The sequence below is a fragment of the Varroa jacobsoni genome, unplaced genomic scaffold (genome assembly GCF_002532875.2).
Source record: "Varroa jacobsoni isolate VJ856 unplaced genomic scaffold, vjacob_1.0 scaffold_351, whole genome shotgun sequence".
Taxonomy (NCBI): Eukaryota; Metazoa; Arthropoda; class Arachnida; order Mesostigmata; family Varroidae; genus Varroa; species Varroa jacobsoni.
The window spans coordinates 788-24,157 of NW_019213253.1; the positions used below are offsets into that span (position 1 = coordinate 788).

General features: G+C 40.9%; 1 protein-coding gene across 2 annotated transcripts; it reads right to left on the minus strand.

The window, feature by feature from the left end:
* Positions 1 to 468: 468 nt before the first annotated feature.
* LOC111259608 (uncharacterized) lies at positions 469 to 17,897 on the minus strand. Of its 2 annotated transcripts, none has more exons than XM_086967964.1 (15): positions 17,615 to 17,897; positions 15,740 to 15,826; positions 15,294 to 15,483; positions 12,501 to 13,030; positions 12,113 to 12,309; positions 10,046 to 11,653; positions 8,515 to 9,826; positions 7,811 to 8,155; positions 7,360 to 7,649; positions 6,013 to 6,310; positions 4,749 to 5,286; positions 4,050 to 4,540; positions 3,560 to 3,875; positions 3,207 to 3,344; positions 469 to 2,883 (listed from the first exon to the last, which is right to left on the minus strand). In XM_086967964.1, the coding sequence occupies exons 1-15, from the start codon at positions 17,615 to 17,617 to the stop codon at positions 2,810 to 2,812; spliced, it is 6,417 nt and encodes a 2,138-aa protein (XP_086824090.1). In that variant the 5' UTR covers positions 17,618 to 17,897; the 3' UTR covers positions 469 to 2,809. The 2 variants fall into 2 exon arrangements, with proteins under 2 accessions (XP_086824090.1, XP_086824089.1); XM_086967963.1 differs by lacking the exon at positions 17,615 to 17,897 and adding an exon at positions 16,624 to 17,006.
* Positions 17,898 to 23,370: the final 5,473 nt, after the last annotated feature.

The following is a 23,370-nucleotide window of genomic DNA, read 5'->3' on the forward strand; positions in this document are numbered from 1 at the left end:
GAAACCGCAGCTTGTGTATTAATTTCGGCTTCGGCTTTTACTATCTAATGTCATAATACAAACATATTTTAAACAACTTTTTCTTTAATCATCTTTTTCCGCCGAGCACGCAAAACTAATTTTAAAATAAGTTTTTATTTTTCAGTTTTTAAAAATCACTTGTATTTGAGAACAGAACTGATATTTTTAGGATAAAGTCTGTTTCACAAAGATTAAATTTATTTTATAACCAAACAAGCCACTTACAGTTGGGGACGACAAAACTTTCATACGCGCATCGGTTTATTTCCCATTGAAATTGACTTCGCTTTCGGACCATATAATACGTAGAGTAAATAGGGTCAAGCTCCATGTGATATCATGTTATTGCTGTATACGTTAAGATATAGGCATCGATAACTACACAATGAATCCGTTCTTATTAAGCAAATCAATAGCGAAGCTATTGCTCAAATAAGTTTACTTAAGTTTTAATATTTTACATATCCTTTTATTAAAATTTTTATAGGTTTTTCCTTTGAGATATACAGTTATATTGTAATCAATCTTTAACAGGCAAGGTGAGTCTCCGTTAATATACAAATCTATCAAACTGAAATATATTCGAGTCTATTTTTCTCTAGTTGTCGTTGTGTCACGATTTACATATAAGCAGCAACAGCAGCAAAAAACTTTGTATTTATCGCAACCAAAAGTAAAGGAAACATCAAGACTTGCCCACTTTAGGATAAAAATGACGAGAGTAGACAGACTATAGCTCTGTTACATAAATATAAACACGACGATACACATTGATGGACCGTAGGTCTACGCCATACATTCCAAGAATTAGCCTGTAATGCATTTTCGAACATCTGCGAGTCGGTTTTCAAAAAGGAATACATGAGGAAGCGACATTTTGCATTTCTAAAAGTAACGGATGGCGCATTTGCGGAACAAAATTTTATTTTTAGAGCACTATTTGCATATAAAAATTAAGCTGAATACACGATAGCTTGAATTTATAACTGTGTTCGGTGGTTAAGCTTGCGGTTAATTTATCAATTGTCTAATTCTTTTATGGCTTTATAGTACCTAGATTCGCTGGTCGATTTGCCGCTTTAGCATAAGACCCTGATTCGGATCCGTTGACACATTCACATGTATATACAGGTTTGCTCTAATAGTGGCGGTTTCAAAATCTTTTTTCAATCATAATACTCACGCATCCATGTTACGGTCGCTCATCTGTTAGGCTGTGTTAACCTGCGAGCTCTACGCTACACGACACGTCGATCTTGAGATCTGGCCTTTGAAACAAATATTCTTTTCGACACGCGGGTTTCGGTTCTTTTTTGTTCGCTTTTTGTTTCTATCCTGTACAATTTTGCACCCTTTACGCCCCATGTAAACTTTACACGACGTATTGCTTATATAAGCTAAATGTACGCATCTTATCCTATCATGCCGTAGAAATATAGTTGTTTGGCTTCTCAATTCACTCGTCGAGCTTCGTTTTGCACAGTGTTTATGAATTCGCTTGAATTTTACTAAACAGTAGTGATAGTCGGCAGGCCTTGAAGCCTCCATCGTAAAAAAACCTCATTTTTAATAACATTTTCCTTTGAGACAAGTTCAGCCGTTATCGGCGCCCATGTAATAGATCTTACTAATCAATAAACCACCTTTTTGTGTGTGGATTATCAACACCGAATATCAAACTCTCAAAAGTTGATTACATTGGAGATGACTTTACAAAGTACTATTAAAGACAATTTCTTTTCTCTTGTTTATTGCCCTTCACAAACAGATGTTCATTTGTCAATTGGGTATATATACGCACCCTTTATAAGCAGCAACCACAACCGCGCGTTTTCAAAACTGTTAATATACATTAATGAAATAATAAAAACCAACGAAAATACTACAATAAATAGCAGTGTTAATATAATCTGTTTTCATACATATACACATAATGCTTAATAACAGTAGATGCTTCTTCACGCGTCTTCAATCGCAAGTTGAAAATAATCTGACTGTTTTACAGTCACGCATTCTATATATTTTGTAACGAATCTGCCACAAATCAGATTATCTTGTACTACCATTAGCACATCGGACCCAACGTAAGGAAAAAATAATAGGTATCCTTTATTGCGCCTCTTTACACTTTGAAGCGGATTTCGCTCATCACTAAATGTACGTATGGTTTCACCGTTAAGAAAAATAAGTCAACACGCACAAGCAACTGCGTGCGTAACACGTCGTATTAATTGAGCTAATCAGCTGGCAAACTGGTTAACTTGTTTGCAATTGTTTGCCCTATGAGTTAGGTCCACTATAACCTGAGCTGTTGCCTATGCTTTCACCACGAGTCCAATGGTAATGTCAATAATAATTTATGGTAATATTAACGCACTGCCTTCTTGACCATGTAAATACAAGGGTATGTACACATCTTACCACACATCCACTACTAACTCCCCTACAACCGCTCAAGGCCCACTACATGCTGCCCTGGTGTTATACTGTGCTGAGCGTATGCCTGTTATGTATATACCATGTTATATAGACATAGAAGTTAACTCCGAATGTACACAGAATACTTACTGATTTATACATGGGTGGCCATTAGACCTGACCAAGCAGGATATAATGGTTAACCCAGGCACTATCTAATAGCATAGTTAATCTCTCGTTTTTCGTCTCTTTCGAGTTCGCTCTGTACAAAAGGCTCCGACACAATACGTTCCACCGTTGCTCGAGAACATGAAATGTGTCGATTTGTCCAGATTTGTTGATGCCTCCTACGGCGTGTCAGCATTTATTATCAGTCTTCATTTGCAGTTCGCAGTGGCGAAGGGTGAGGCCGAGGTGAATTTGAAATATTGTTTTCTGCTCGAGCTAAAATTCCAAAAAAAATTTCTTTGAAATGATATCAAATGTATTAAAAACAAAACGCATCGAAAACAAAACGGCTTGGTAATTAAAAGCAAATAAAATTATTTCGAAGAACAATCTGGATTTACTAATCGCTTTTATACTGTTTTTCAGTTTCACCATTCAATGGACTTGAGTGATGTTTTAATAGCAATCTTATCATTACAAAAAGCACATAAAAGAAAACTAAATTACGTTTTTCAATATATATATAAATATAAAGTACATTTACCATCGGGAGCTTGCTTACGTATATTTGAACAATTTAATTGAAATAAAAAACCAACCTGCCTCTCGTCTCCGAATACGCTTTCTTTTCCGATCAATAAGGGCTACCTCAGTCTTGAGTTCCATGTACTTCTTCTTAAGATCACACAGCCGATCCTGGATAAGCGAAATTCGTTCCTCTGAATCTTCAATACCATCTGTATATCACAGAAAATTGGCGAACGTTTACTAATCAACGAGTTCAGATTACGGTTATGTCGGGTGTATCGAGAAGCCTAGCATCTTTACGTTTACCGCATTACCACCCAAGTAAGCTTGAGTGTTCTGATAAATTTCGGATTAAAACATTCTTAGTACTTTTACACATAGTAATGAACATTGTAAGAGGTATAATATGCATTTTTGTCTTTACCTATCGAAAGGCTAAAATTGAATCGTGGCGGCTTCGCAGGATCGTAATTTGGCGGCATCTGCGTGCAGAGAAGGCCGGCGTGACGGCTGAGCTGACCTGCGCCTCCCTGGCCACTGCCTGGTGGCGCTCCATCGCGGTCGGACCCCCGTAGTCCTCCGGAAAATAGATGACCATCGGTTGGGCTACGCGCTCTTTCAGCTCCAGCCCGACGCTGCGCCTGTCCCTGTTGCGCCTTCTGCCGCAAGGTCTTGCGAGTCCGCTTTACGCGTCCACCTCGGGTCCCGCCGCTAAGGCTACCCTTACCACCGCGAACCGACTAAATACACACACAGATAGCACAACATCAATACATTCGTTTTCCCTTCAATAATTTCAAACAGAAACGACTTAGTCTTTCAATATTAAACAAAAATATTAGCAAAGCCAAAAAAACAGACTAAACTGAATCGACGTTTTGTATGTTATATTTTTTCGACAAAAAGCTCCGAACCTTCTCTCGTTCACGCTCCACAGCTGAAGACTGCCTTGCTGAGTCGCTGCTATCTGCCGACATCGTACTCTCCTCATCCACACCCCCTGCTGTGTTTCCGGCCGTTCCGTGGCTTGTCGGAGCTCCACGAACTCTCTGTTCACCTGCTTTATCGCTGTTTTTATCGTTCACATTTGTGGCAATGACGACTCGCCGATCAGAAGGTATTACTGGAACACCGCCCCCGGCTGTCGCCACTTCAGCTCCCACTGAAGGGTTAACCACGTGCTGGCTTCGACCCATGATATCGGTGCTACTGCTCCCTGTATTGTTGCTGAGGTTGTTGCTACTATTATTATTATTAATATTGTTGTTGCTGTGGTGACTGTTGCCTGATGATTGCGAATCGTCCGGCGTTGTAGGGGGGGTCACTTCTGTTACGCAGCACGCAGGTGGCATTTCACCAAGACGACCACCTCCCAACACAACTACCCCATCAGCAGGCCCGGCACCTAAAATTACATGCGCGACATTCTTACGATGTAACCTAATAGTACTACACAAACATCAGTTGTCAACTGCCACCTCGTGCATACGCGTAAAAGACACTAGGGAAAGTGCGTAAAGCAGACAAAGTTACATAGTATAACAGAGCTGAAGTCTGAGTGAAATTTTATAATGAATGATACGAAGTAAGGCATAAAATTTTTAAGAACTTACCATCTTGGTTGTCTCCATGGTTTGCCTGACCGTGATTGTGTGGCACGGGACTCTCTGGAAGAACATTCTCCTCACAAATGAGAAACAAGCCTCCAGCCTGCTCTCCTCCATCCGCACCCTCACCTTCTCTTTCAGGTTCATGGTCTTCACGCTTGATTTCTTTACCGACGGCTTCAGATGGCCCTTCATTCTCCTCAGCCGCTTCTGCCTCGCCACAAGCATGTGCCAAAGCTGCGAGAGCATCTCCAGCAGCTGCCCGCTCTTTTTCCTCACGGCGTTCCTTTTCTTTGGATTCTTTGTTAGCTATACTCTCTTTATCTTTGCTGTCGCCGCCTATCGTTTTGCTCGTTGATTCTTTATTGAGCCCAGCAGTCTTATTCTCTTTACTGCTTCCATTAGAGAACTTGTCTAGCTTCTTTGTGTCAGGCTCCTCGCCAACTGTACCCTCATCGCCGCCGTCTTCGGTATCTTCGGCAATTTGCATCTTCTCCTCAGAGGTGTCGCTTACAGCATCCGCTTCCTTTGATTCCTGTTTAACCTACAAGGTGAAGCAGAGAGAGATATTCAATAAACTTTTCATGCCTCGATCGCATCGAGCTGGATCGATTTGCATAGCACTTCGTTGTTCATATCGGCTTCCGACTAGATAGCCACAAAACATATGATTTTTAATTAGGTTTTGCTTTCCCATTTATCTCAAAATCTTTCTCAACCTACTTCCCGTAAGGACTTAATCATGGATTAGTCAATGTATTTCGCTAATTATTCTGAGCTCAATAACTATGCTTATTCAATGAGTCTCCGCACAAATGTATTTGAATTTTAAATACACTTACTCAGTCATATAGAGACCGTTTAAAAAACAGTATGTATTATACATTCAGTTTTCCTATCTAAATTGACCCGTGTCTTTTCTTTATTGTTAAGGCTCAGTAATTAGTACCCTGTAAAAAAAAATATCGTTTATATTTTCAAACTCGTTCTTTCGCAGATGTGATCATTTATTGATTTGTGATTTTCCATGATCTTTTCATATGTTCAAAATTACCCAAATATGTAAAAAGCTGCCTCTAAAATATAATAGCCAGTAGAAGAGAAGACTAGAGCTCTGAGCATTTGCTTATGACGACAAAATAGGCAAGCTCACTTGAAACACTAAATAAAGCTTTTTTATTAGTAACAGGGTCAAGTAAGTTCTTCCTAGTTATACGAGCCGTTACTTATCAACAACTAAATTAAACAGACGCTTGATAGATGTACGAACCGTTATTTCAATGTTAAATTGCTCCTCAATCCTAGATTTCTTCGCAACAACAACTGCAGGTAATGTGCTGGCTTCCTCGTCAAGCTTTTGTTGAATTCGTCGTTTCTTGGGCAAATAATGAACGGGTGTAGCTTCCATACGCCCCTCACTAGGACCGCTATCCCTGCTCTTGTCTTTCATCTCCTTTACAGGCTTTTCCTTGGTGTCCTTAAGTTTATCCTTTTCGAGGCTTAAATTACTAGGGATACTACTCACTTCTTTGGAAACTTGGCGCAAAGCACTGGGCTGAGATTCTTGCCTGCAAATCGGTGTGATTACTCGGTTCGTCTTGTCAATACCTTTATAACAATAGCTATCTGTAATATACGTACATATATATATATATATATATATATATATATATATATAAACTGTTTAACGGATCACAACTGTCTACTTATTCTTTCTTTTAAAAGTGTAATCAATTGGAAATAATGAGTGGAGCACGAGTTACTTTTGTGCTATTGAAAATGGAGACATAGCAAAACTAAAAAATCAATATTGTGAGAAGTTTCGGACAGATCCATCAGCGCGAATTAAACTTTATTGGGTAACAGGTAAGTTTGAAGCAGGTGGAACTGTTTAGCATATTTACAGACAACGTTCCAGAAGACCAATAATATAAAACGAGCAAAAAAATGCTCGAAATTTTTCACGAAACATCTCGAAAATCTGTAAGGCAATCAAGTGATGAGCTGGGCGTAAAATAATTAAGTATCGTTCGCATTTCAAACGTTTTGAATGAAATTTGTATCACCGCGCATTTGGGAGCATTCTGGTAAAGATGGCATATTTTATTTTTCTTATGACGGATCATCTGTGCATAATCATAGTAATGTAAGAGCATATCTTTATAAAATCTTTCAAACCGATGGATTAAATTAGGAAATCCCATAAATATTTTAACCATACCCCCTCCCCCCTCCCCCCCATACACACACCTGATACCAATCAATTTCTTTGTGGTAATTCTTTGTGATAAATCTGTGGTAGAAAGTGACCAAGGATACACTACAGCATTAAATGAGTATTGTCGAAGTACCACTGTTATAAGGAATGTATTGATTAAAATCATTTCTAACATCTGTGACGGGAGTAAAAGTTATATATTGTATGCAGACCCTTTTGCAATATAAAAATTTATTACATGCAAAAAAAACTGAACTTATGATCATTTAAACTAAGTATACTTTTTTGTTACACCTTGCATTTGTATACACAGATATTTATAAGGTCACAATACATCTGCATATCAATAAGCAGGCTGAATTACGAAACATACTTATAACGTATGATACATTCACCCACCTTACGGGAATGGTCTCTGTTCGGGCCTGTTCAGTACATTTCTCTTCGGAAGTATGTAAAACATGCTTAACGATCGGCTCGAGCTCTTTAGGCTCCTCGGCAGTGATTTTGGCATTGGAAACAGCCACGCTGGCGACTTCAGCTGTTTTGCATTCATCTTTTTGCGGCGAAATTACCTTAGCTGCAGGGCTTAAGGTCATCTCTGACGCCTTTCGTGCTCTCTTTTTAACAATTACGGTGTCTTCATCTATTTGGCTTTCAGATGTTTTCCGTGCTCGAGACTTTGTAGCCTGAGAGTAAATTTGAAATTAAAACGACTCCCATGAGAATTAGAATAAGTCTAAAATTAGTTCACGGGTCTTTCTTATTGCGCTTTTAATAGAACGCTAGAGCTGACAAAAAAAAATTCACACGTATACGAAGTAGCAGAGCTACGATTTTGAGTACTTACAACCACGGCCTTTTTCTCTTCCAATTTTTCATCCTTGTCTGCGGCCTTCGCTGTATCCTTTTTATCTTTAGGATCCTTATCTTTTGTCTCTGATACGTCGCGGTCTTCATCCCGGCATTCAGATACTCTTCTGCCGCGAGGCTTACGAGTCTTTGTAGTAACTGGGCTCGCAACGCCCTCGAGTGACGTCCTAGAGGCTGCTCGCTTTTCTTCCACTAGCGCAGGGGTTGAAGTAGCAGCTGGAGAAGCTGCCCTCGGCACAGTATCTTCACTTGTGATTGGAGGCGGAATGGGGGCCTCTTGTTCCAGGGCCTCGATCCCGCTCTCGTCGAGATTCATCGATTGCTATAATCATAATTAGAAGGTATACCGTTCAATATAGGACCTACAGTGGATACATTAATTCCGAATACTATGCTCAAACTTCTGAAAAGAAGCTATGGTTAATGTTTTCTGTCATCTTAAAATAACAGAAAATAACACAAGACTAGTAGTCTTGACCCCCACAACAGCGTCTGTTAAACTTAGCGTATGTCTTTGCTCTAGAGGGAGTCTGCTAATTAGCATGCTAATCTGTACATTACGGTATACGTTCTTAAACATATTTAATTGTAATAAATATTGTTAAAGATGAGTTGTTGTCGAATTACTTAAACATAGGTGCATCAAATTCGATTGCATCGTAACTGACATATAACACTTACATTGTCCGCTAGTGAGTCCTCGAGATGGCCTTCTTCGACTTCGGTACTTGCCTCTTCCTCAGGCCCTCCCCCACCGGCCTTAAGAGTCTCCTCATCAGCCTCATCGTCTTCTACTGATTGTGATTCTTTTGAGCTGGCTGCAATACCACTGGCTGTTGTGGGGAGGGGCAACAAAGTGGGCACGATCGGATCCTTTTCGATATCGGTATCCTCGCCTTCCGACTGTTCGGCCTTAATTATGGAACTGGCCTGTCGTGTTTCTTCAACCTGCGTCTTGACTGTTGAAGACGCCTGGTTCACAATACTCTTGTCTGCAGGTGCACTTCCGTCCGATTTGTCCTCCGTTCTGTCAGCCTTCTGCACCTTATCCGTTTTTTCACTTGAGGGCGTAACCGGCTTCTTTCGCTTGGCCAAGCGGGGCCTCTTAGGCGTCGTTGGCTTCTCCTTACGGGCCGGCTCGTCCTCTGCTGGCCGCTCCTTTTTCGTATCAGCTGGCATAATGTCCTTCGATTCTTTTTCTTTGGAGCCAGCGGCCAACGACAGCTCGCGCTCTTTGCTCTTTTCTGAAACGGGGCCAGCAACATGGAGGGTGATCGAAACCCCCGCAGTTCCTTGGACGGAGGCGGAGACAGATGGAGGAACCGACTCGGGCGGTTTTGACTTGACAGCGAACACCCGTGCGGCATGCTCGGGACTCACCTCGACGAGCTTCTTCACGGGAGCGGGCGCGGGGCTTTCGGCTACTGGGGCCTCCTTTCGTTCCTCCTTTGCTCCAGATTTCGTTTGTGCAACACAGGGGCCCGTGACGATGACTGGTGGGTCCTTGCAATCTTTACTTACTTTTTCGTCTTTGGCGGCTTTGCTTTTCTCTTCCTTCATGTCTTTACTGACTGCTTCAGACTTCTTGCTAACGCTTTCTTTCTCTTTAGTATCCTCTTCTTTTTTGACGCCACCATTGTCGCTCGCAGACTTACTCGCATCTTTGTCTTTGCTATCCTTGGCCTGTGATGTTGTATCTTTTCTGGTTGGAATATGCACTTCGAAACTGGATTCCGCAAACTTCTTTGGCGGCTTACCTCGACGCTTTCTGGGTTCTTCAGAAGGGTCTTCTTCCTTTTTCTTGGCAGATCCACTTCCTGTAGCATCTTTACTGGATGGAATATCTTTGTCTTTTAAATCTTTACTGGATTCACTTAATTTGCCATCACCCTTTTCACTCGACGACGAAGATGACTCTTTATCATCATGTTTCTCACCTTCACTGGACGCTGCTGACGGGGCAGAAGCTTTTTTGGCAGTCACCGAGCCAGCCCTAAGTAAAACGTATACATACATATATATACATTAATAGTAACTTATTGGATTTTGTGCTTAATGCCATATCGTCTCTACTGCATTCCAATGGTACAGATAATATCGTCCGACAGGAAGGGAATTCCTTCGGTTTAGTTATTCAAATAAGGCGCCATTTTACTTTAGAAGAAGATTAACACTTACTGTCCTCTAAATGACAACTGTGTGATCCACTAACCTGCTCTTATCTAACTTGTGGGTGATATTCTCTAGAATTCTCTTTTTAAGGATCCACTCGTCGTAACGGTTGTTCCATCCTGTATAATGAACAAAGAACTTCTTTTCGCCCGAATCTCCTTCAACATCTTCAATTTTCAGCACTTTTGCTTCGTACACTTTATGCTGCTTTCCGTGCCCATACTTCACTCTGATTCGGTCGTTCACACGGAGTGGCTCAAGAATGTTTTTACGCGTAGCAGGTACCACCTCGGCCTCACTTTCCTCGCTATCTGACCCCTTGTCTTTTTTTCGGTCTTTTTTCATTGACACAGGCGTTCCTATAATCCGGTCCTTCTCCTCTTTTGTCTTGCTTTCCTTTTGCGCGGATAAGGCAGCAGCTTTCTCTTTAACGCGTTTCGCCGGATCGAGACTGTCGCTCCGAACCCGTTTCGGCGTTGTTAATCCGGCTGTTTCTCGATCCTCGGGTTTTTTGTTACTTCTTGTCAATGATCGCTTTTCCTCGTCCTCTTTCGCTTCTTTTGTTGACTCCTTTATCGACTCTTTTTCTTTTTCCGTTACCTTCTCTGACTGTTGTTGCTGCTGCTGCTGCTGTTGCTGCTGTTGCTTCTGTAGTTCTTCCTTTTGCTGTTGTAGTTTTTGCTGCTGTTCCTCTTTCTGCTGCAGCTGCTGTTGTTTTTGTTGTTCTTCCTTTTGCTGTTGCAGTCTTTGCTGTTGTTCTTCCTTCTGCTGCTGTTGCTGCTTCTGCAGCTCCTCCTTTTGCTGTTGTTTCTGCTGTTCCTGCTGCTGCTGTTTTTGAAGTTCTTCCTTATGCTGTTGCAGTCTTTCGCGTTTGCCACTGGACGCCGACGAGGGCGAATCAGGCGGCTGCGGTGGCGTGGCAGCTTTACGCTCCTGTCGACCGCCGGCCTTAACAGCACTAACCGGTGGCTGTTTGTTACGCGTCATGATCCGCTGGCTCCGCGCACCGCCCGACCCGCTAGCCTTGGCGTCCAGGTGCGAGTCCATACCAAGTTTTCTGTAAAGGTCTTCAAATCCCTGTAGGTACTTTTTGTAGGCGCCTTTCAACTGCTGACCCTGAGCCGGGGTCGCCTTCGGCTCCTTGAACATTTTTGCGTACACATCACGCCATCGGTTTAGATTTGTAACCTTGTCAAACGAACCAATTTTTCGGACCAAAGAGAAGAGTTGGTGTAGATCAATGTCTTTGCCATTGAGCACAGGTCCCTTATTAATTGGTGTGCCTCGCTCTTCCATGAATTTATACAACTGAGCCACGAAGCGATCACGTTCTTCTGAATTCACTTCATCTTCAGATTCACTTTCTTCCTCATCGGAATCGCCTTTATTGTCTATTTCCTTATCCTTACTGCTGTCCTCATCTTTGTTATCAACTTTACTTTTATTATCTTTATCATCGTCAACTTGGTTATCGTCATCCTTTTCTTCAGCGTTTTCATCAAGCAGTTCTTTTCGGCTCCATCCTTGGGGTAGATCATTTTTCTCTAGATAGACCAGGGCCTTGAAAATGGCCGATTTTTGTGGATGGCCTTTCATCGTCGTTTGTTTACGATCAAACTCCTGTATATCTTTTTTCGGAACCGTCACCCTAACACATAAAAAATACCATATTGTAAAAATGAGATTCATCTTACAATGAGCATACATCCAAGAGAGATATTACAATGACAGGAGAAAATTGTTCACACAGGTATCCGTCCGCGCTCATGGGCGTATTCGCAATTTTAAAATAAATATGTGTTTAATAAAAAGGTTTTACAGAATGCAAGAAATAGCATTAAAAACCTCTTTATTACACAGCATAGTTAGTTTGACAATAAATGGACAGTAACTATGTCTCATCTCTTTAAAGAATCGCTGTTATTATGGCAACGAAGCACACATCTTGCCTTTTTGGTTCTACCTCTAGCCGAGTCATATTAATTTCAAGTCGAAATATTGGAACTGACTGCATATTTTTTTTTCATAATTGGCTAAATACAAGGATTGATGGATACCTAAGCTATAGCGCACTAATTAATCAAACGGTTTTCTTCGAAACGCTTACATTTGCCCATCGCGGAACAGTTTGACCCTCACTTCGTCCTTCCGGACACCTGACTGCTCACGTATGATGAGCGCCGGAGCCGCAAAGCCAGTGTCCCGTTTTCCACGGTGGGTTTCAGATGCTCCGCTACCTCGTGGAGTCTTCTCCTCACGTCTCTCGACCTCTACTAGCACCACAGTCCCTGCAACTATTGGCACCTGATCCCACCGATCAACATTAAAACCGTCAGCATTAAATTTTTCACTCAAATACGGGCCTATTCATTCGGGGATATGCTAACATTGTCTATTTCATAACTATTATCAGGTGTTAAGCAACGAAGTTATACTAGCAATACCTAATATTGGATTAATAGGTAACCTTAAAGGTTACGAACACATATACGCACCTTACTACCTCCGTTTCCACGTACGCTTTCCCTCGAGCTGCTCCTTGAGGTCTTTTGCTGCTGTGACTGCTGCTGCTGTAAGGCCGATTGCTGTTGTTGCTGCTGCTGTGTTTGGGCACTATTATTGCTATTTGTATTACTGTTCTGTTGCTGTTGTTGTTGCTGTTGGCGTTTTCTTCGTGGCGTTGTAGCCTCTAACTCGTCGTCTTCCTGGCTACTTCCGCCATCGGCAGCGCCGCCCTCTCGGCAGAGAAACTCCCCCAGGCTGGCGGCCGTTCGCTTCTTGCGTTGTGATGGCGCCAAGCCCGAGTTAAGGGCTTTGCCGGCAGGGGAGTCCCTTGCCTGGGCAGTACTGGACCCATTTCCTGATCCGCCCGAGGAACTAACCGAGCCAGGAGCGACTGGCGCACTAAAGTGCTCGGGATTAGTTAGCGGAAGCTGATCAAGAGACTCGCCATCCGAATAGTGTTTTCCACTTTTCAAGCAAAGCGAATTTCGCCGTAGTGTCGTTACGTCGCCATCGTCAAAAACTGCAAATATACCAAAAAACGGAAAAAGAATAAAAGCAGCAAGAAAGAGTACATTACCTGTTGCCATGTTAACTTATCTTAATCGACTTCATTAATTCCCTTCTGTAAGAGGCAAAATTAGCACTATTTCTGTGTAGCTAATTGATTTTTGTACAACCAGATTTAGGTTTATATAATTCTGAAGCAGAACATGATTTCAGTGTTCGCTTAACAATAAAATAAAATCTATGAATAAACATTTTCAATTGAAACCAAAATTAAAGAGCATAAAACTTTTTTTATAAAAGACTGCAAGGACGAACTAGCTCAATAAGAAATCAAAACAACATTTTTCGTGAAAAAAATAAACTTCACACATGATAACAAACGTTACATTTCACATAGAGAAATGTATGACGCGATCCGATTTCCGCGTAAAGGTCCAAGGAAAACGAATTGCCTTTTGTATCATACACTAGAACAGCTTGTATGAAAATTGGCGACCTATTATATACATAATTTCGCTTACTTGATGTTAGTAAAATATGAATTCATGTCATTTTTTATTAGTGCTTTACCAACCGCCTCTTTAGTATCTAGCGAAGAGAGGTATGCGCATGATATTTGCTGCACACGCTATTACTGCGCTTTCTCAGTATGTCATAACATTAATTGCGTATACAATTGACTGTGGTGACTGCAATCAGTGACTAAACATTATGTCCTACCGATCTATGTCAAGACCGCAAATTCTTTGAACTCACGCTCCTCGTACACTTCACTAAAATTTTAAATTACAACTGGAATACCTCACTTTGAGGCGTCCATTGAGTTTAACAGCGCACTCGATTATTTATTTAACATTGCAAAGTAAGCAATAACTGGCCCGGCAAACTCCTCGACTGTATTACTCACTCGGAAAGCCGCATAGGTTGACGTGTGGTTGAACAATGAGATGCCCAGATTTTTTTGACATATGCTTAATAAGCGCAAATAGAATGAACAAGCAGCGATATTTGACCAATTCAGATACTCTCACTTCAGTGCCTTATAAAACTGTACTATCGCCTCATACATATGTGATTTAAGAAAATAGATTCAGTTTTGACGCGACGAGACATTCTGTTTTCTTTATGTGAAGGTAAAGTATAACCCACGCTTCCTAATCCTGTAGTAGACAATGCTAAGCACGGTGCATCGATTAGCAAAAGATTATATTTATGCCTGGATTGCAGTACAATTATTCATTCAAACACGAGTGGTCCTGCCTTTATCTCATGCAAAAAAATACCTATGGAATGACTTACGTTCCCTAATCGTTACTAAGTGGCTACATCTGACCAAATAGTTATTAAAGGCAAAGGCAACTATTTGTGTCCGTATAGCACCACACTTGTAATAAGCTTTCGTTAATCTTGAAAGTTACACAGTCGCACACCATATCTTTGGGCAAACGAGTAACATGAAATTAAAGTTAGTACTTATCTAGTACTTTCTCTTATAGATCAATAGTGCTATACGAATGCTTTCTCCCGAGAAGATACCAGAATACACCGTCGCAGTGTTTAAAATGTCTTTTAAGACGCTAAAATTAAGCTCCAAAACTTTTATTTAATTCGTAGTATATTCATATAGAACTCCAGAAAGCAGAACCCGAAGTATGTAATAGAGGTATAAAATACCATGCTAAATCAGAAGGTTATTACGTGGCCTGACCATACAGCGACCTGCATGACTCCACAGGTCAGACCAGTCGCTTTGCCAAGCAAAACAAAGTGTTTTTTCTATTACATACGACATTATTTTCTATTCTTTAATAAATCGGATAACTTAGCACAAATGAATACTACGATTCACAAATAAGCATAATGTTTACAAGTTCAAGCCTTTATATTTTCAAACGATTCGCAGCTCCAAGCTATTACTTCATTAAACTGCTGTTCTATATAGTAATATTTGAAGTAAATATTTTTCCGACAAGTGCCGACATTAGCTATTTGCTCCAGCGGCTCATTGTTTTTTATTATTAGCAACAGCTAATTTGACGGCAATTTAACTTTTTGCGCACTAATGAAACCGTTGTTTGATAAATGGCGTTAAATTCATATCTGTTCCTCCATGAAAATAACTCGATAGACTGCTCAAGAATGAGAATAAGGTGTTTGCACCTATCGCCAATTATCTGGATAATAACCCAGTTTTTCTGTGTTGAGTTTGCCTTTCTGCCACAGTAAATAAAACTTTGTCTCTTATCGATTAATTCAGTCAATCAGTTTCTACTTACCAACTGTATATTGGCTTTGGTCGATAATTTTTGTAACTGTCGCCTCTTGGAAGGCACCGGGTTTGTCAGGATGTTTTGCTTCAATAAGCGCGCCCACTTTAAGAAACCCACGTACCTGGTCGTCTCCGACAACAACGGTACCTCCTAGCATACTCTTGAATGATACTCGACATTTTACCGAGCGTTGAACCTGCACATCATAATGAAAAAGTTAAAATGCAAGCAATGCTGTTTCATTCTTCGAAGTTGCACAGTTATTACCGCAGTTAAATGATCATACGTATTTATTAGAAACTGCTTCTAATGAATTGCATCCCGGATCAGCGTTTTCTGAGAAAAGCTGGATATGTAAAATCGCTACCTATATGTTTGAATATTGTATTTAGTTATCTAATTAAAATGGTCACAGTATCACAAACGTGTTAAATGCCATGTCAGATATTCACCCTTTTTATTTTAGCTTCACAAAAAGCTCCTTTATATTTTGCAGACACCTCTGTGCCGACCGGCAAAAACGCTGGCTCGTCGTTGACCTATATGGCAACCGCAAACAAAAAATCAGAAAATTAAGTAACAGGTTACAACTTGATAAGTTTTGGATGAAACCAACTGACCGGAATCTGCGTTTGAATGTAGCCTCTTCAGTGGCCATTTACATAAAAATGTATTCATAGTTTTTATACTATTTATAATAACAATCTGACCATTATCTAAATTCTTTATATAATATAGCAAGTGATAATCAACCATCCACAAACCGGTTACAAATGCCTAGTCTCAGTGACACTTCAAAGTCATAAATCTTATACAGAATGAGATTAATAGACACATAACGTAATAATTGTGAATGTATTATTTGTTGCTCATTATGCCTTAATATTTTTCGTCCCATTTAAAATATTCTGGATCATTCTATGCTGTTTAGAAAACGTAGATCTAAATCCGTGAACTGAATATATATATATACATATATAATCTGAATGACATACGGTCAACCTACACAGTACATGAAAGACCTTCTGTTAATAAATTTCTCTATTCGGCGTAACCTGTACACGAGAATCGTTTACCAGTTAGTAAGTTATTTTTTAATACAAAAATCGCTCTGTCGATTGTACGTGCAACTCTGCCCGACTGAGCATCAAGTCGGCTCGGAACACAACAATGTGTTCGATTTAATTCGAGCATAGCTGCCTTTATAGTTTATCAGAAAATGTGGCGGTCCTCAGGACAAGACACGCTGGATAATCCTGGTTACCTGAGACGTTTATGCGTTACCATTCCATGTACTAACAATGTAAACGTTAGAACATCATTGAAACAAACATACCCCTCCCATTGTAAACGGAACCTTGTTGCTTTAGAGGCACAGCTGGATTTTCATCTCACCTCACACCAACTACAGTCACAAAAATCTGCAACAGCACTTTACCGAGATCTTGCTACCCAAATAACAGATTTCACACAGCATTGAAATAATGACCCTGAAATTACACTAAGGCCATGCCTGAAATGCGAGTGTGATCACAGCATGACCCCATTTTCTGTTTTTGTGCATTCAAACCGGTGTTTCGTTCTAGCGGAGTCTATGTGTTCACTCATCCTATTAAGGCATTTAAGCACGCGCCATACACTAAAAACTCAGGAGGGCTTCGAGTGTGGCCCAAATTTCATCGAACCCCCTCGTTAGTGGCCGTAGTATTGGTAATAGCTAATGTTGGTTTGTTACCGCACATATAGGCAAATAAATAGAACTAGCTTGCTTGACTGTTTGACTGCCTGGCTAGCAGCCTTCCTCTTGCGTTGTTTCTTCCTTGACCATGATGCTGCTGCTTGACAGCGGCAGCAGCAGAGCTGCGAGACACGATGACCCGCAAATAGGCCGATGCCGATGATGCCCACTTCCGGAAGTCACAGACAACCGTGGACTGCTGACACACAGACCATCGACACAACAGCCGTCACATGCAAAGCAGCACTCCGCTCACGCCGGGCACACACGCCGACAGCGCTGTACACGACTAGAAGAATCACGAGTGAGCTTTGCCCCGCCAGTTAAATGACTGACTAGCTGATGCTGGCCGACCAACTGACTGGAAAACAAATAACATGCTGGCAGTTCAGCCTGCCATGGGCTATGATGATACACCTCCGTCTTTCACCTTATTCGCTACCCGTTTCACCTAACGAAATTAACAGGCATATCGGAATATAATATCAACGTGTTGGCACAAAAACAAATCGAATCTTGTCGACACTTGTGACACAACGTTCGTAATAATTGCAGTGGTTACAGTTGAAGCAGTACAAACGAAACTCACCATCGCTGGAACAACCCGTTGCCACTGCAGCGTCGCAACTCCTTGAAGTCGTCGTCCTTCACGCCGTCTCGCTGTTTAAGGTCAAATCCTGACGTTGAAAATCGTCGAAACGAGCAAAAATTCACTTCGAACACAGAGAGTAGCACTCATCGCTGACTGATACAACAATAATAACACCACCGAACAAAGCAAAAGCTACTGCTGCCTGGAGCAGCAGCAAAAACAGCGCCGCAGCAGGCTAAACATGACACACACAGACATCAATAGGTATAGATATACACTCGGTCACGGCCGATAGACACGCACACACAGAGACAGACACACACACACACACACACACACACACACACACACACACACACACACACACACACACACACACACACACACACACACACACACACACACACATTCACACACACAAAAACCCACACACAGACCCACGCACACACACTCTATATTCACTATAGATAGGCAGAGCCCGAGCTAGCTATCGAGAGCGGAGCGACCGAAGGACCGCCACCGACACAGCCCGCTAGAAGACACATTCAGCCCTTTCTCCACTCGCCTGATCTCCCTCAGCCTTTCGACTGCCCAGTGGCCGGATATTACCGAATGTAGATCGCCACAGCAAAGTGAAAGAGATGACGACGACAACAACAGCAACCGCAACAGACGAGAAGATGACTGAAAGAATGAGCGAACAACACAGTGTTGCCAGACGTTCCCAAAATTGACCGTCGTATCGAGCGGATCAGATGACATATGCTTGGCGGGAAATTTCGAATTTTGGCGGAATGTCTCGTTTTGCCACAAGTATATTAGATGAGGATTGTATGTATCGTAAACATATTACTTCGACTGAGCCGTAATTTCCAGAGTTGCTAATATCGCTTACGCCATATGGTCTCAAGTTGAAGGCTTGCTTTTGTGACAAGGGGATCGTTTTTCAGCTCCGCCTTCAACGATTTTATTCTATGGCCGTAACGGTTTGGATCGACATCGACTTGAATGCCCTGAAATAGATACCAGAAATAGATTAGAGTTTTACTTACGTAGAGCGGGATAACAGAGCCTATACTGTAATGCGTGTAAGAAAATATATTGAAGATGAATACACATCGATCATTAGGCTACTAAATCGAAAAATATATATCGTTCTGAAGTACATGTGAACCGTCAATTAACTTTTTGAGATGTGAGCGGGGGTTTAGGGCGGCATTGGGTACTTCAGACAGTGGAACATCGCTCTTCCGACTGTGTGCCTTGAATGTTTAGTACGCTAATGGCAAACGTAGAGACTGTGCTGACGTTAAGGCTAAAACGACAATCAGACCAAATAGGAGTCAGGGACAAAGCTATCATTGTTCGTATAGTACGATTGTTTCGTTGTGCTTTTTAGGGACAACATGAGAGACCCTGTTCAGGGCATAATCGACAATAAAGATAAACGCCGAAGCGTCACGATTTTAATCTGCGCTACATGACACCGGTATGATGGTGTACATGTCGTTGCAAGATATAACATTTTTCGATGAAATATGTAAACCTGCTTCTAGGTATTTAAAATATAGTTGGTAAATGACATGCATGCAACGTAGGATTTCAGTAGTAGCCAGATGCATTGAAAAAGATAGTACAAAAAAGATTTAAATGCTGGTTTAGAATGATCTAGAAATTTATATGAATTCGCCTAACTCAGACAGTCGCCAGTGTAACACATATTACACAAAAAGTTTGCCTTGGAGAAAGTTATTCTTGTTTGTAATTTAATCAGGCGATCTGAATCTTATGAATGAGTACCCTTATATTCACAATTTTATATGAGCTAAAGTCCGATAACTATTAGTCATAGAAAGGTAGGTAGGAATCGAACACAGCATAGCAAAAATCATTTTATTTTTCTCTAGTATGTCTTTGTTTCAGAGATAATAGAAGTTCCCTCTACTGCTGTAATAAGACATGTATTTTTCAAACATTATTCGTCATAAAGCTGGTACAGTTATGTGATTTGATATAACCGACAAGCGTGTTGTATTAACTGTAAATTACGAAACACATTTGCTGAAGGAAAAATAATAGAACTGATGTTAGGTTACCATAGCATTGAATGTGATACCTATGTTAGGCGTTAAATTTTAGCGGTTGCAAACAGGGCCACTGACATTTGTCAACAACAAGGAGAGCCTGCAAATGATCAAAGTGTTACAAATTCAGCCCAGGCTTTTTTTTTATTTAGTAGAATGTACATTTGTTAGGAATACAAAAATACATACTTTAACTCTGGTAGCACCTTTAACCTAACTATACATGGTGAGGCGAAGGTCTGCTGACAGTTTGCAAAAAATTACCCGCCATATTTAAAACTAACAATTAATCCTTTATTTTTGTTTTAACCGCATTTTATTTGTTTTCTACATTAATATATGTGGAATATAGACTTTTAAGCTATCAGGTGATGATTTTGCAAATATCAGATGACCTTTGCTTCACCCTACAGAATAAACTAGTCTAATTTTTTCACCATTAGGCATTGCATATAAAGGAAGCATCTTAAGTTAGCTACAGAGAAGTGTGAGTCATGAAAAACAATTTTTGCCCTGTCAAACTGTGTTCAGAATATAAAGAACGCTTACCTACTCTACCTATGTGTGTCGGATCACTGCCGTACTATGAACTACAGCCTTGGATATTATCTATTGGATTGTATTTTCTGCAACACGTAGAAAATTGTCAGCTTGCAGGGTGCTTGCATTATGCGGAATGCTAGTTGACTATCACTGATCAAAGCAGTTGAATAATCCTTTCAACAGTTCTTCGATCTTCAACACCCCCTTCATTCTAAAATATCAGGAGCATTTAAATTAGAAGCCCTATCTGTGGCTGACATTTATATTTTGTTGTTCATTGTCTAGGTATAATCGGCAGACGGAACTGACAAGCTGGTTCTTGAACCATTCGTCATAACTACCGACTACTTAATTGTAGAGTATAATGTGCATTCATATCAAACTTCACTATTTGAAACACATTTATTGGTGTATCAAGGAAATCTCCTGCTGGTTTGTACTTCATTGCATAGAAAAAGGTAAAAATCATCAACGATCTTTATCGTCTTTTAAATATGTATTCATTTTCTTTCTAAAAGTTGTCAGTTCTTATTAAAAACGGTCAATGCTATCTCGTTAACCCAATATATTTACGTATATGTATCCATATCGTCTAAAAATATTTTGAGTTTTAAGTCCGGCATCGCCGTTAGACATACCATTAGACCATCGTTATATACAGTATCTAGCGAATGATAGTTATATGATAACTCTTAGATATATGTGGCCCAGATACAGTGTGCTGCCTAATATGGAACAGGTCACAGTTAGACAGTCGTAACCTTGTTATTGGTAATATTGAAATTAATTAAGTTTTAGGAACACTAACAGGTGAGATTTGTTGATTTTGGTTATAGACTGGCATAGTGCCCCAGCGAGCTTTTGGCAAGGGACGATGACGCAGGTAAAATAGATACCGTGCTGAAGGCCCTCGTCGAGGGTTCTATTGAAGGTATCCACTGCTTCCCCGTTCTCCAGCGGCTCTTCATATATTCTGTCCCTGAAATCCGTCGCAAGTTCCAACAGCGATGTGCACCGCCATCTAGTGGTTTCCACAGATTTATCTTGCCGTTGTAAAAGAGACGGTTACCTCTTCACATAATTAATAATTGTATCAAATATACGAAAACGCGACCAATTGTGCTTTCAATATCGGCACGAACTTTCTAATAATAAAAAACAGTAATAACAGTAGGTGGACGCGTGATATCAGTTTTGCTCCTATATGCGCGTAATTCTTTTCGCTACTTTTCCAAACCAGAATTTACGCGGTTAATATCAGTTGCTTAGGCAAACATTCCGCCAGATCCCAATTATTTGGCAGCATTAACAATACTCCTTGCTTCATTGAAGAATAGTGTAATACGAAAAACTGTTTTGTACTTGCTTAGGCTATGACCGGCCGAACTTATTCGATTCTTGTAATACTTAGCAAGATGTCTATATTACCGCCTACGGCTAGCGAGCCGACCTGCTTCCCAAGCCGGTGAGGCCGAAGGTTCGGACTACGATAGGCCAGGCCTCCTCTGCAGTGAGTGCAGGCATGTGGAGCAGTTCAAGACTTGGCTGTCCGTACAGACAACACGGTGAAAACTTCTATACCTGGAAAATGTTACTCTCGACTCGATACGATCTGGTACGAGCTGGTGGTGGTAAAAGGAGACACCCAGTAGGTAGCAAAAAACTCTCGGGTTACAAGAAACTCGCGATGCCTGGGTAATAAAAAACTAGCAGTATTGGTATTATCCAGGCATCGCGGAAAAGTTTTGGCGACAGTGATTTTGTGGTTTCAATAGAGCACTTCTTAGATTCCAAGGGTGCATTGCTTGACTTTGAGCTGTAGGTTGGCGGAGTCGATAACCCGTAGCACGTTCTGAAGGTACATCATGAAAGGGTCGAGGTCGGGAGATTTGCCAAGGTACATGAGAACCATTAGTACTTTTGGACCCTGCGTACATTATTCACCAATCTCTGGAGTATGGTGGATGTTTGATTGCGTATAGGTTGCCGGTAAAAAAAGATCGTAGCGGCGCGGAAGAAGTCTCATAAGGTGACGATATACGACCCTGTTGAGTTAAGGTACAGCACATGGATGCGTTATCTGGGCCGTCACGCATATTGCAGTCTTCTGGTAGTCTGATAGATTCATCAATACTTCTAGAGCAGTTGAGCATGCATATTACTAAATAATATGCCTTGACTATTCTTATATTTTAATATGCTTTAAGCAATAAATACACATCAGTGATATATCAGATGCGGAGCAAATGACTGCAGAGCGTTTTTCCCTACCTGCGACGAGAAAATTGGGCCCGTAAGCTTCATTTTAGCGGTAGTGATAAAATTATAGGAGTTCAGATCAATGGGATTAACGTGAGTCTTGTTTTACAAGATGAAACTGGTTCTCAAACTTCCGAGTTTTACTAGCTAACGACCGAGCAATGGAAAAAAAACGCTGAATTAATTCGGGTCATGCGGATTAATGCACTTCAAGCGAAAAACTAAAACCATTTGCTGTATTTTCTGTCGAGGCTAGTCGGCATTAATAAATGTGTCCAAAAAAATTAGCTAATGAAGCAGTTTTTTTTTGTAGAGTATTGGTACGCTGTCCTATTCCAAATCAAAGGAATACGTCTGACCCTTTTGAAGCTGGCCAGAGCTTGAGTGTTTTCGAACGAAGCTCAAGCTTGAAGCGCATACGGTTAGATCATGTTTGCTATCAAAGGAGATCAGTGCACGAATTGCAATCAGGTAAATGTCCCTGTTTTCGCCGATCCATCGTTTTAACTAGGCATAAAAGAGTGCGATAAACCATAAGAACCGCTACATTTAGGGACATGTATGAAGTAACGTTGACTGCAATTAAAGGCATTTATAGGATTTAGAGCGGCTGCATTACGCTGAAGTCTGGGAAGAAGCCTGTAAGGTTTGTCATTGTGAACAAGACGCTCGGGCCATAAGATACTAAAAGCCCGCCAGAACAAATCTGTAATTGTAATGTTATTTTCAATAAACAAGCGCGTTCGTGGTCATATAAAGCGCAGGGTTAGTGGCTGTGAAGCGCTTTGTGTATATAGATTCGGTCACAATTGACCGTCTAGAAAAACTTATCACTGCTAAGTAGGGGCGAATGCATTTTCAGACGAA

Coding starts and splice junctions, on each gene's coding strand:
- LOC111259608 (XM_086967963.1), bottom strand. Junction 6,311..7,359: donor ACAGAGACCATTCCCGTAAG/GTGGGTGAATGT, acceptor ACCGATTTGCAG/GCAAGAATCTCAGCCCAGTG. Junction 4,541..4,748: donor CCATGGAGACAACCAAGATG/GTAAGTTCTTAA, acceptor ATGTAATTTTAG/GTGCCGGGCCTGCTGATGGG.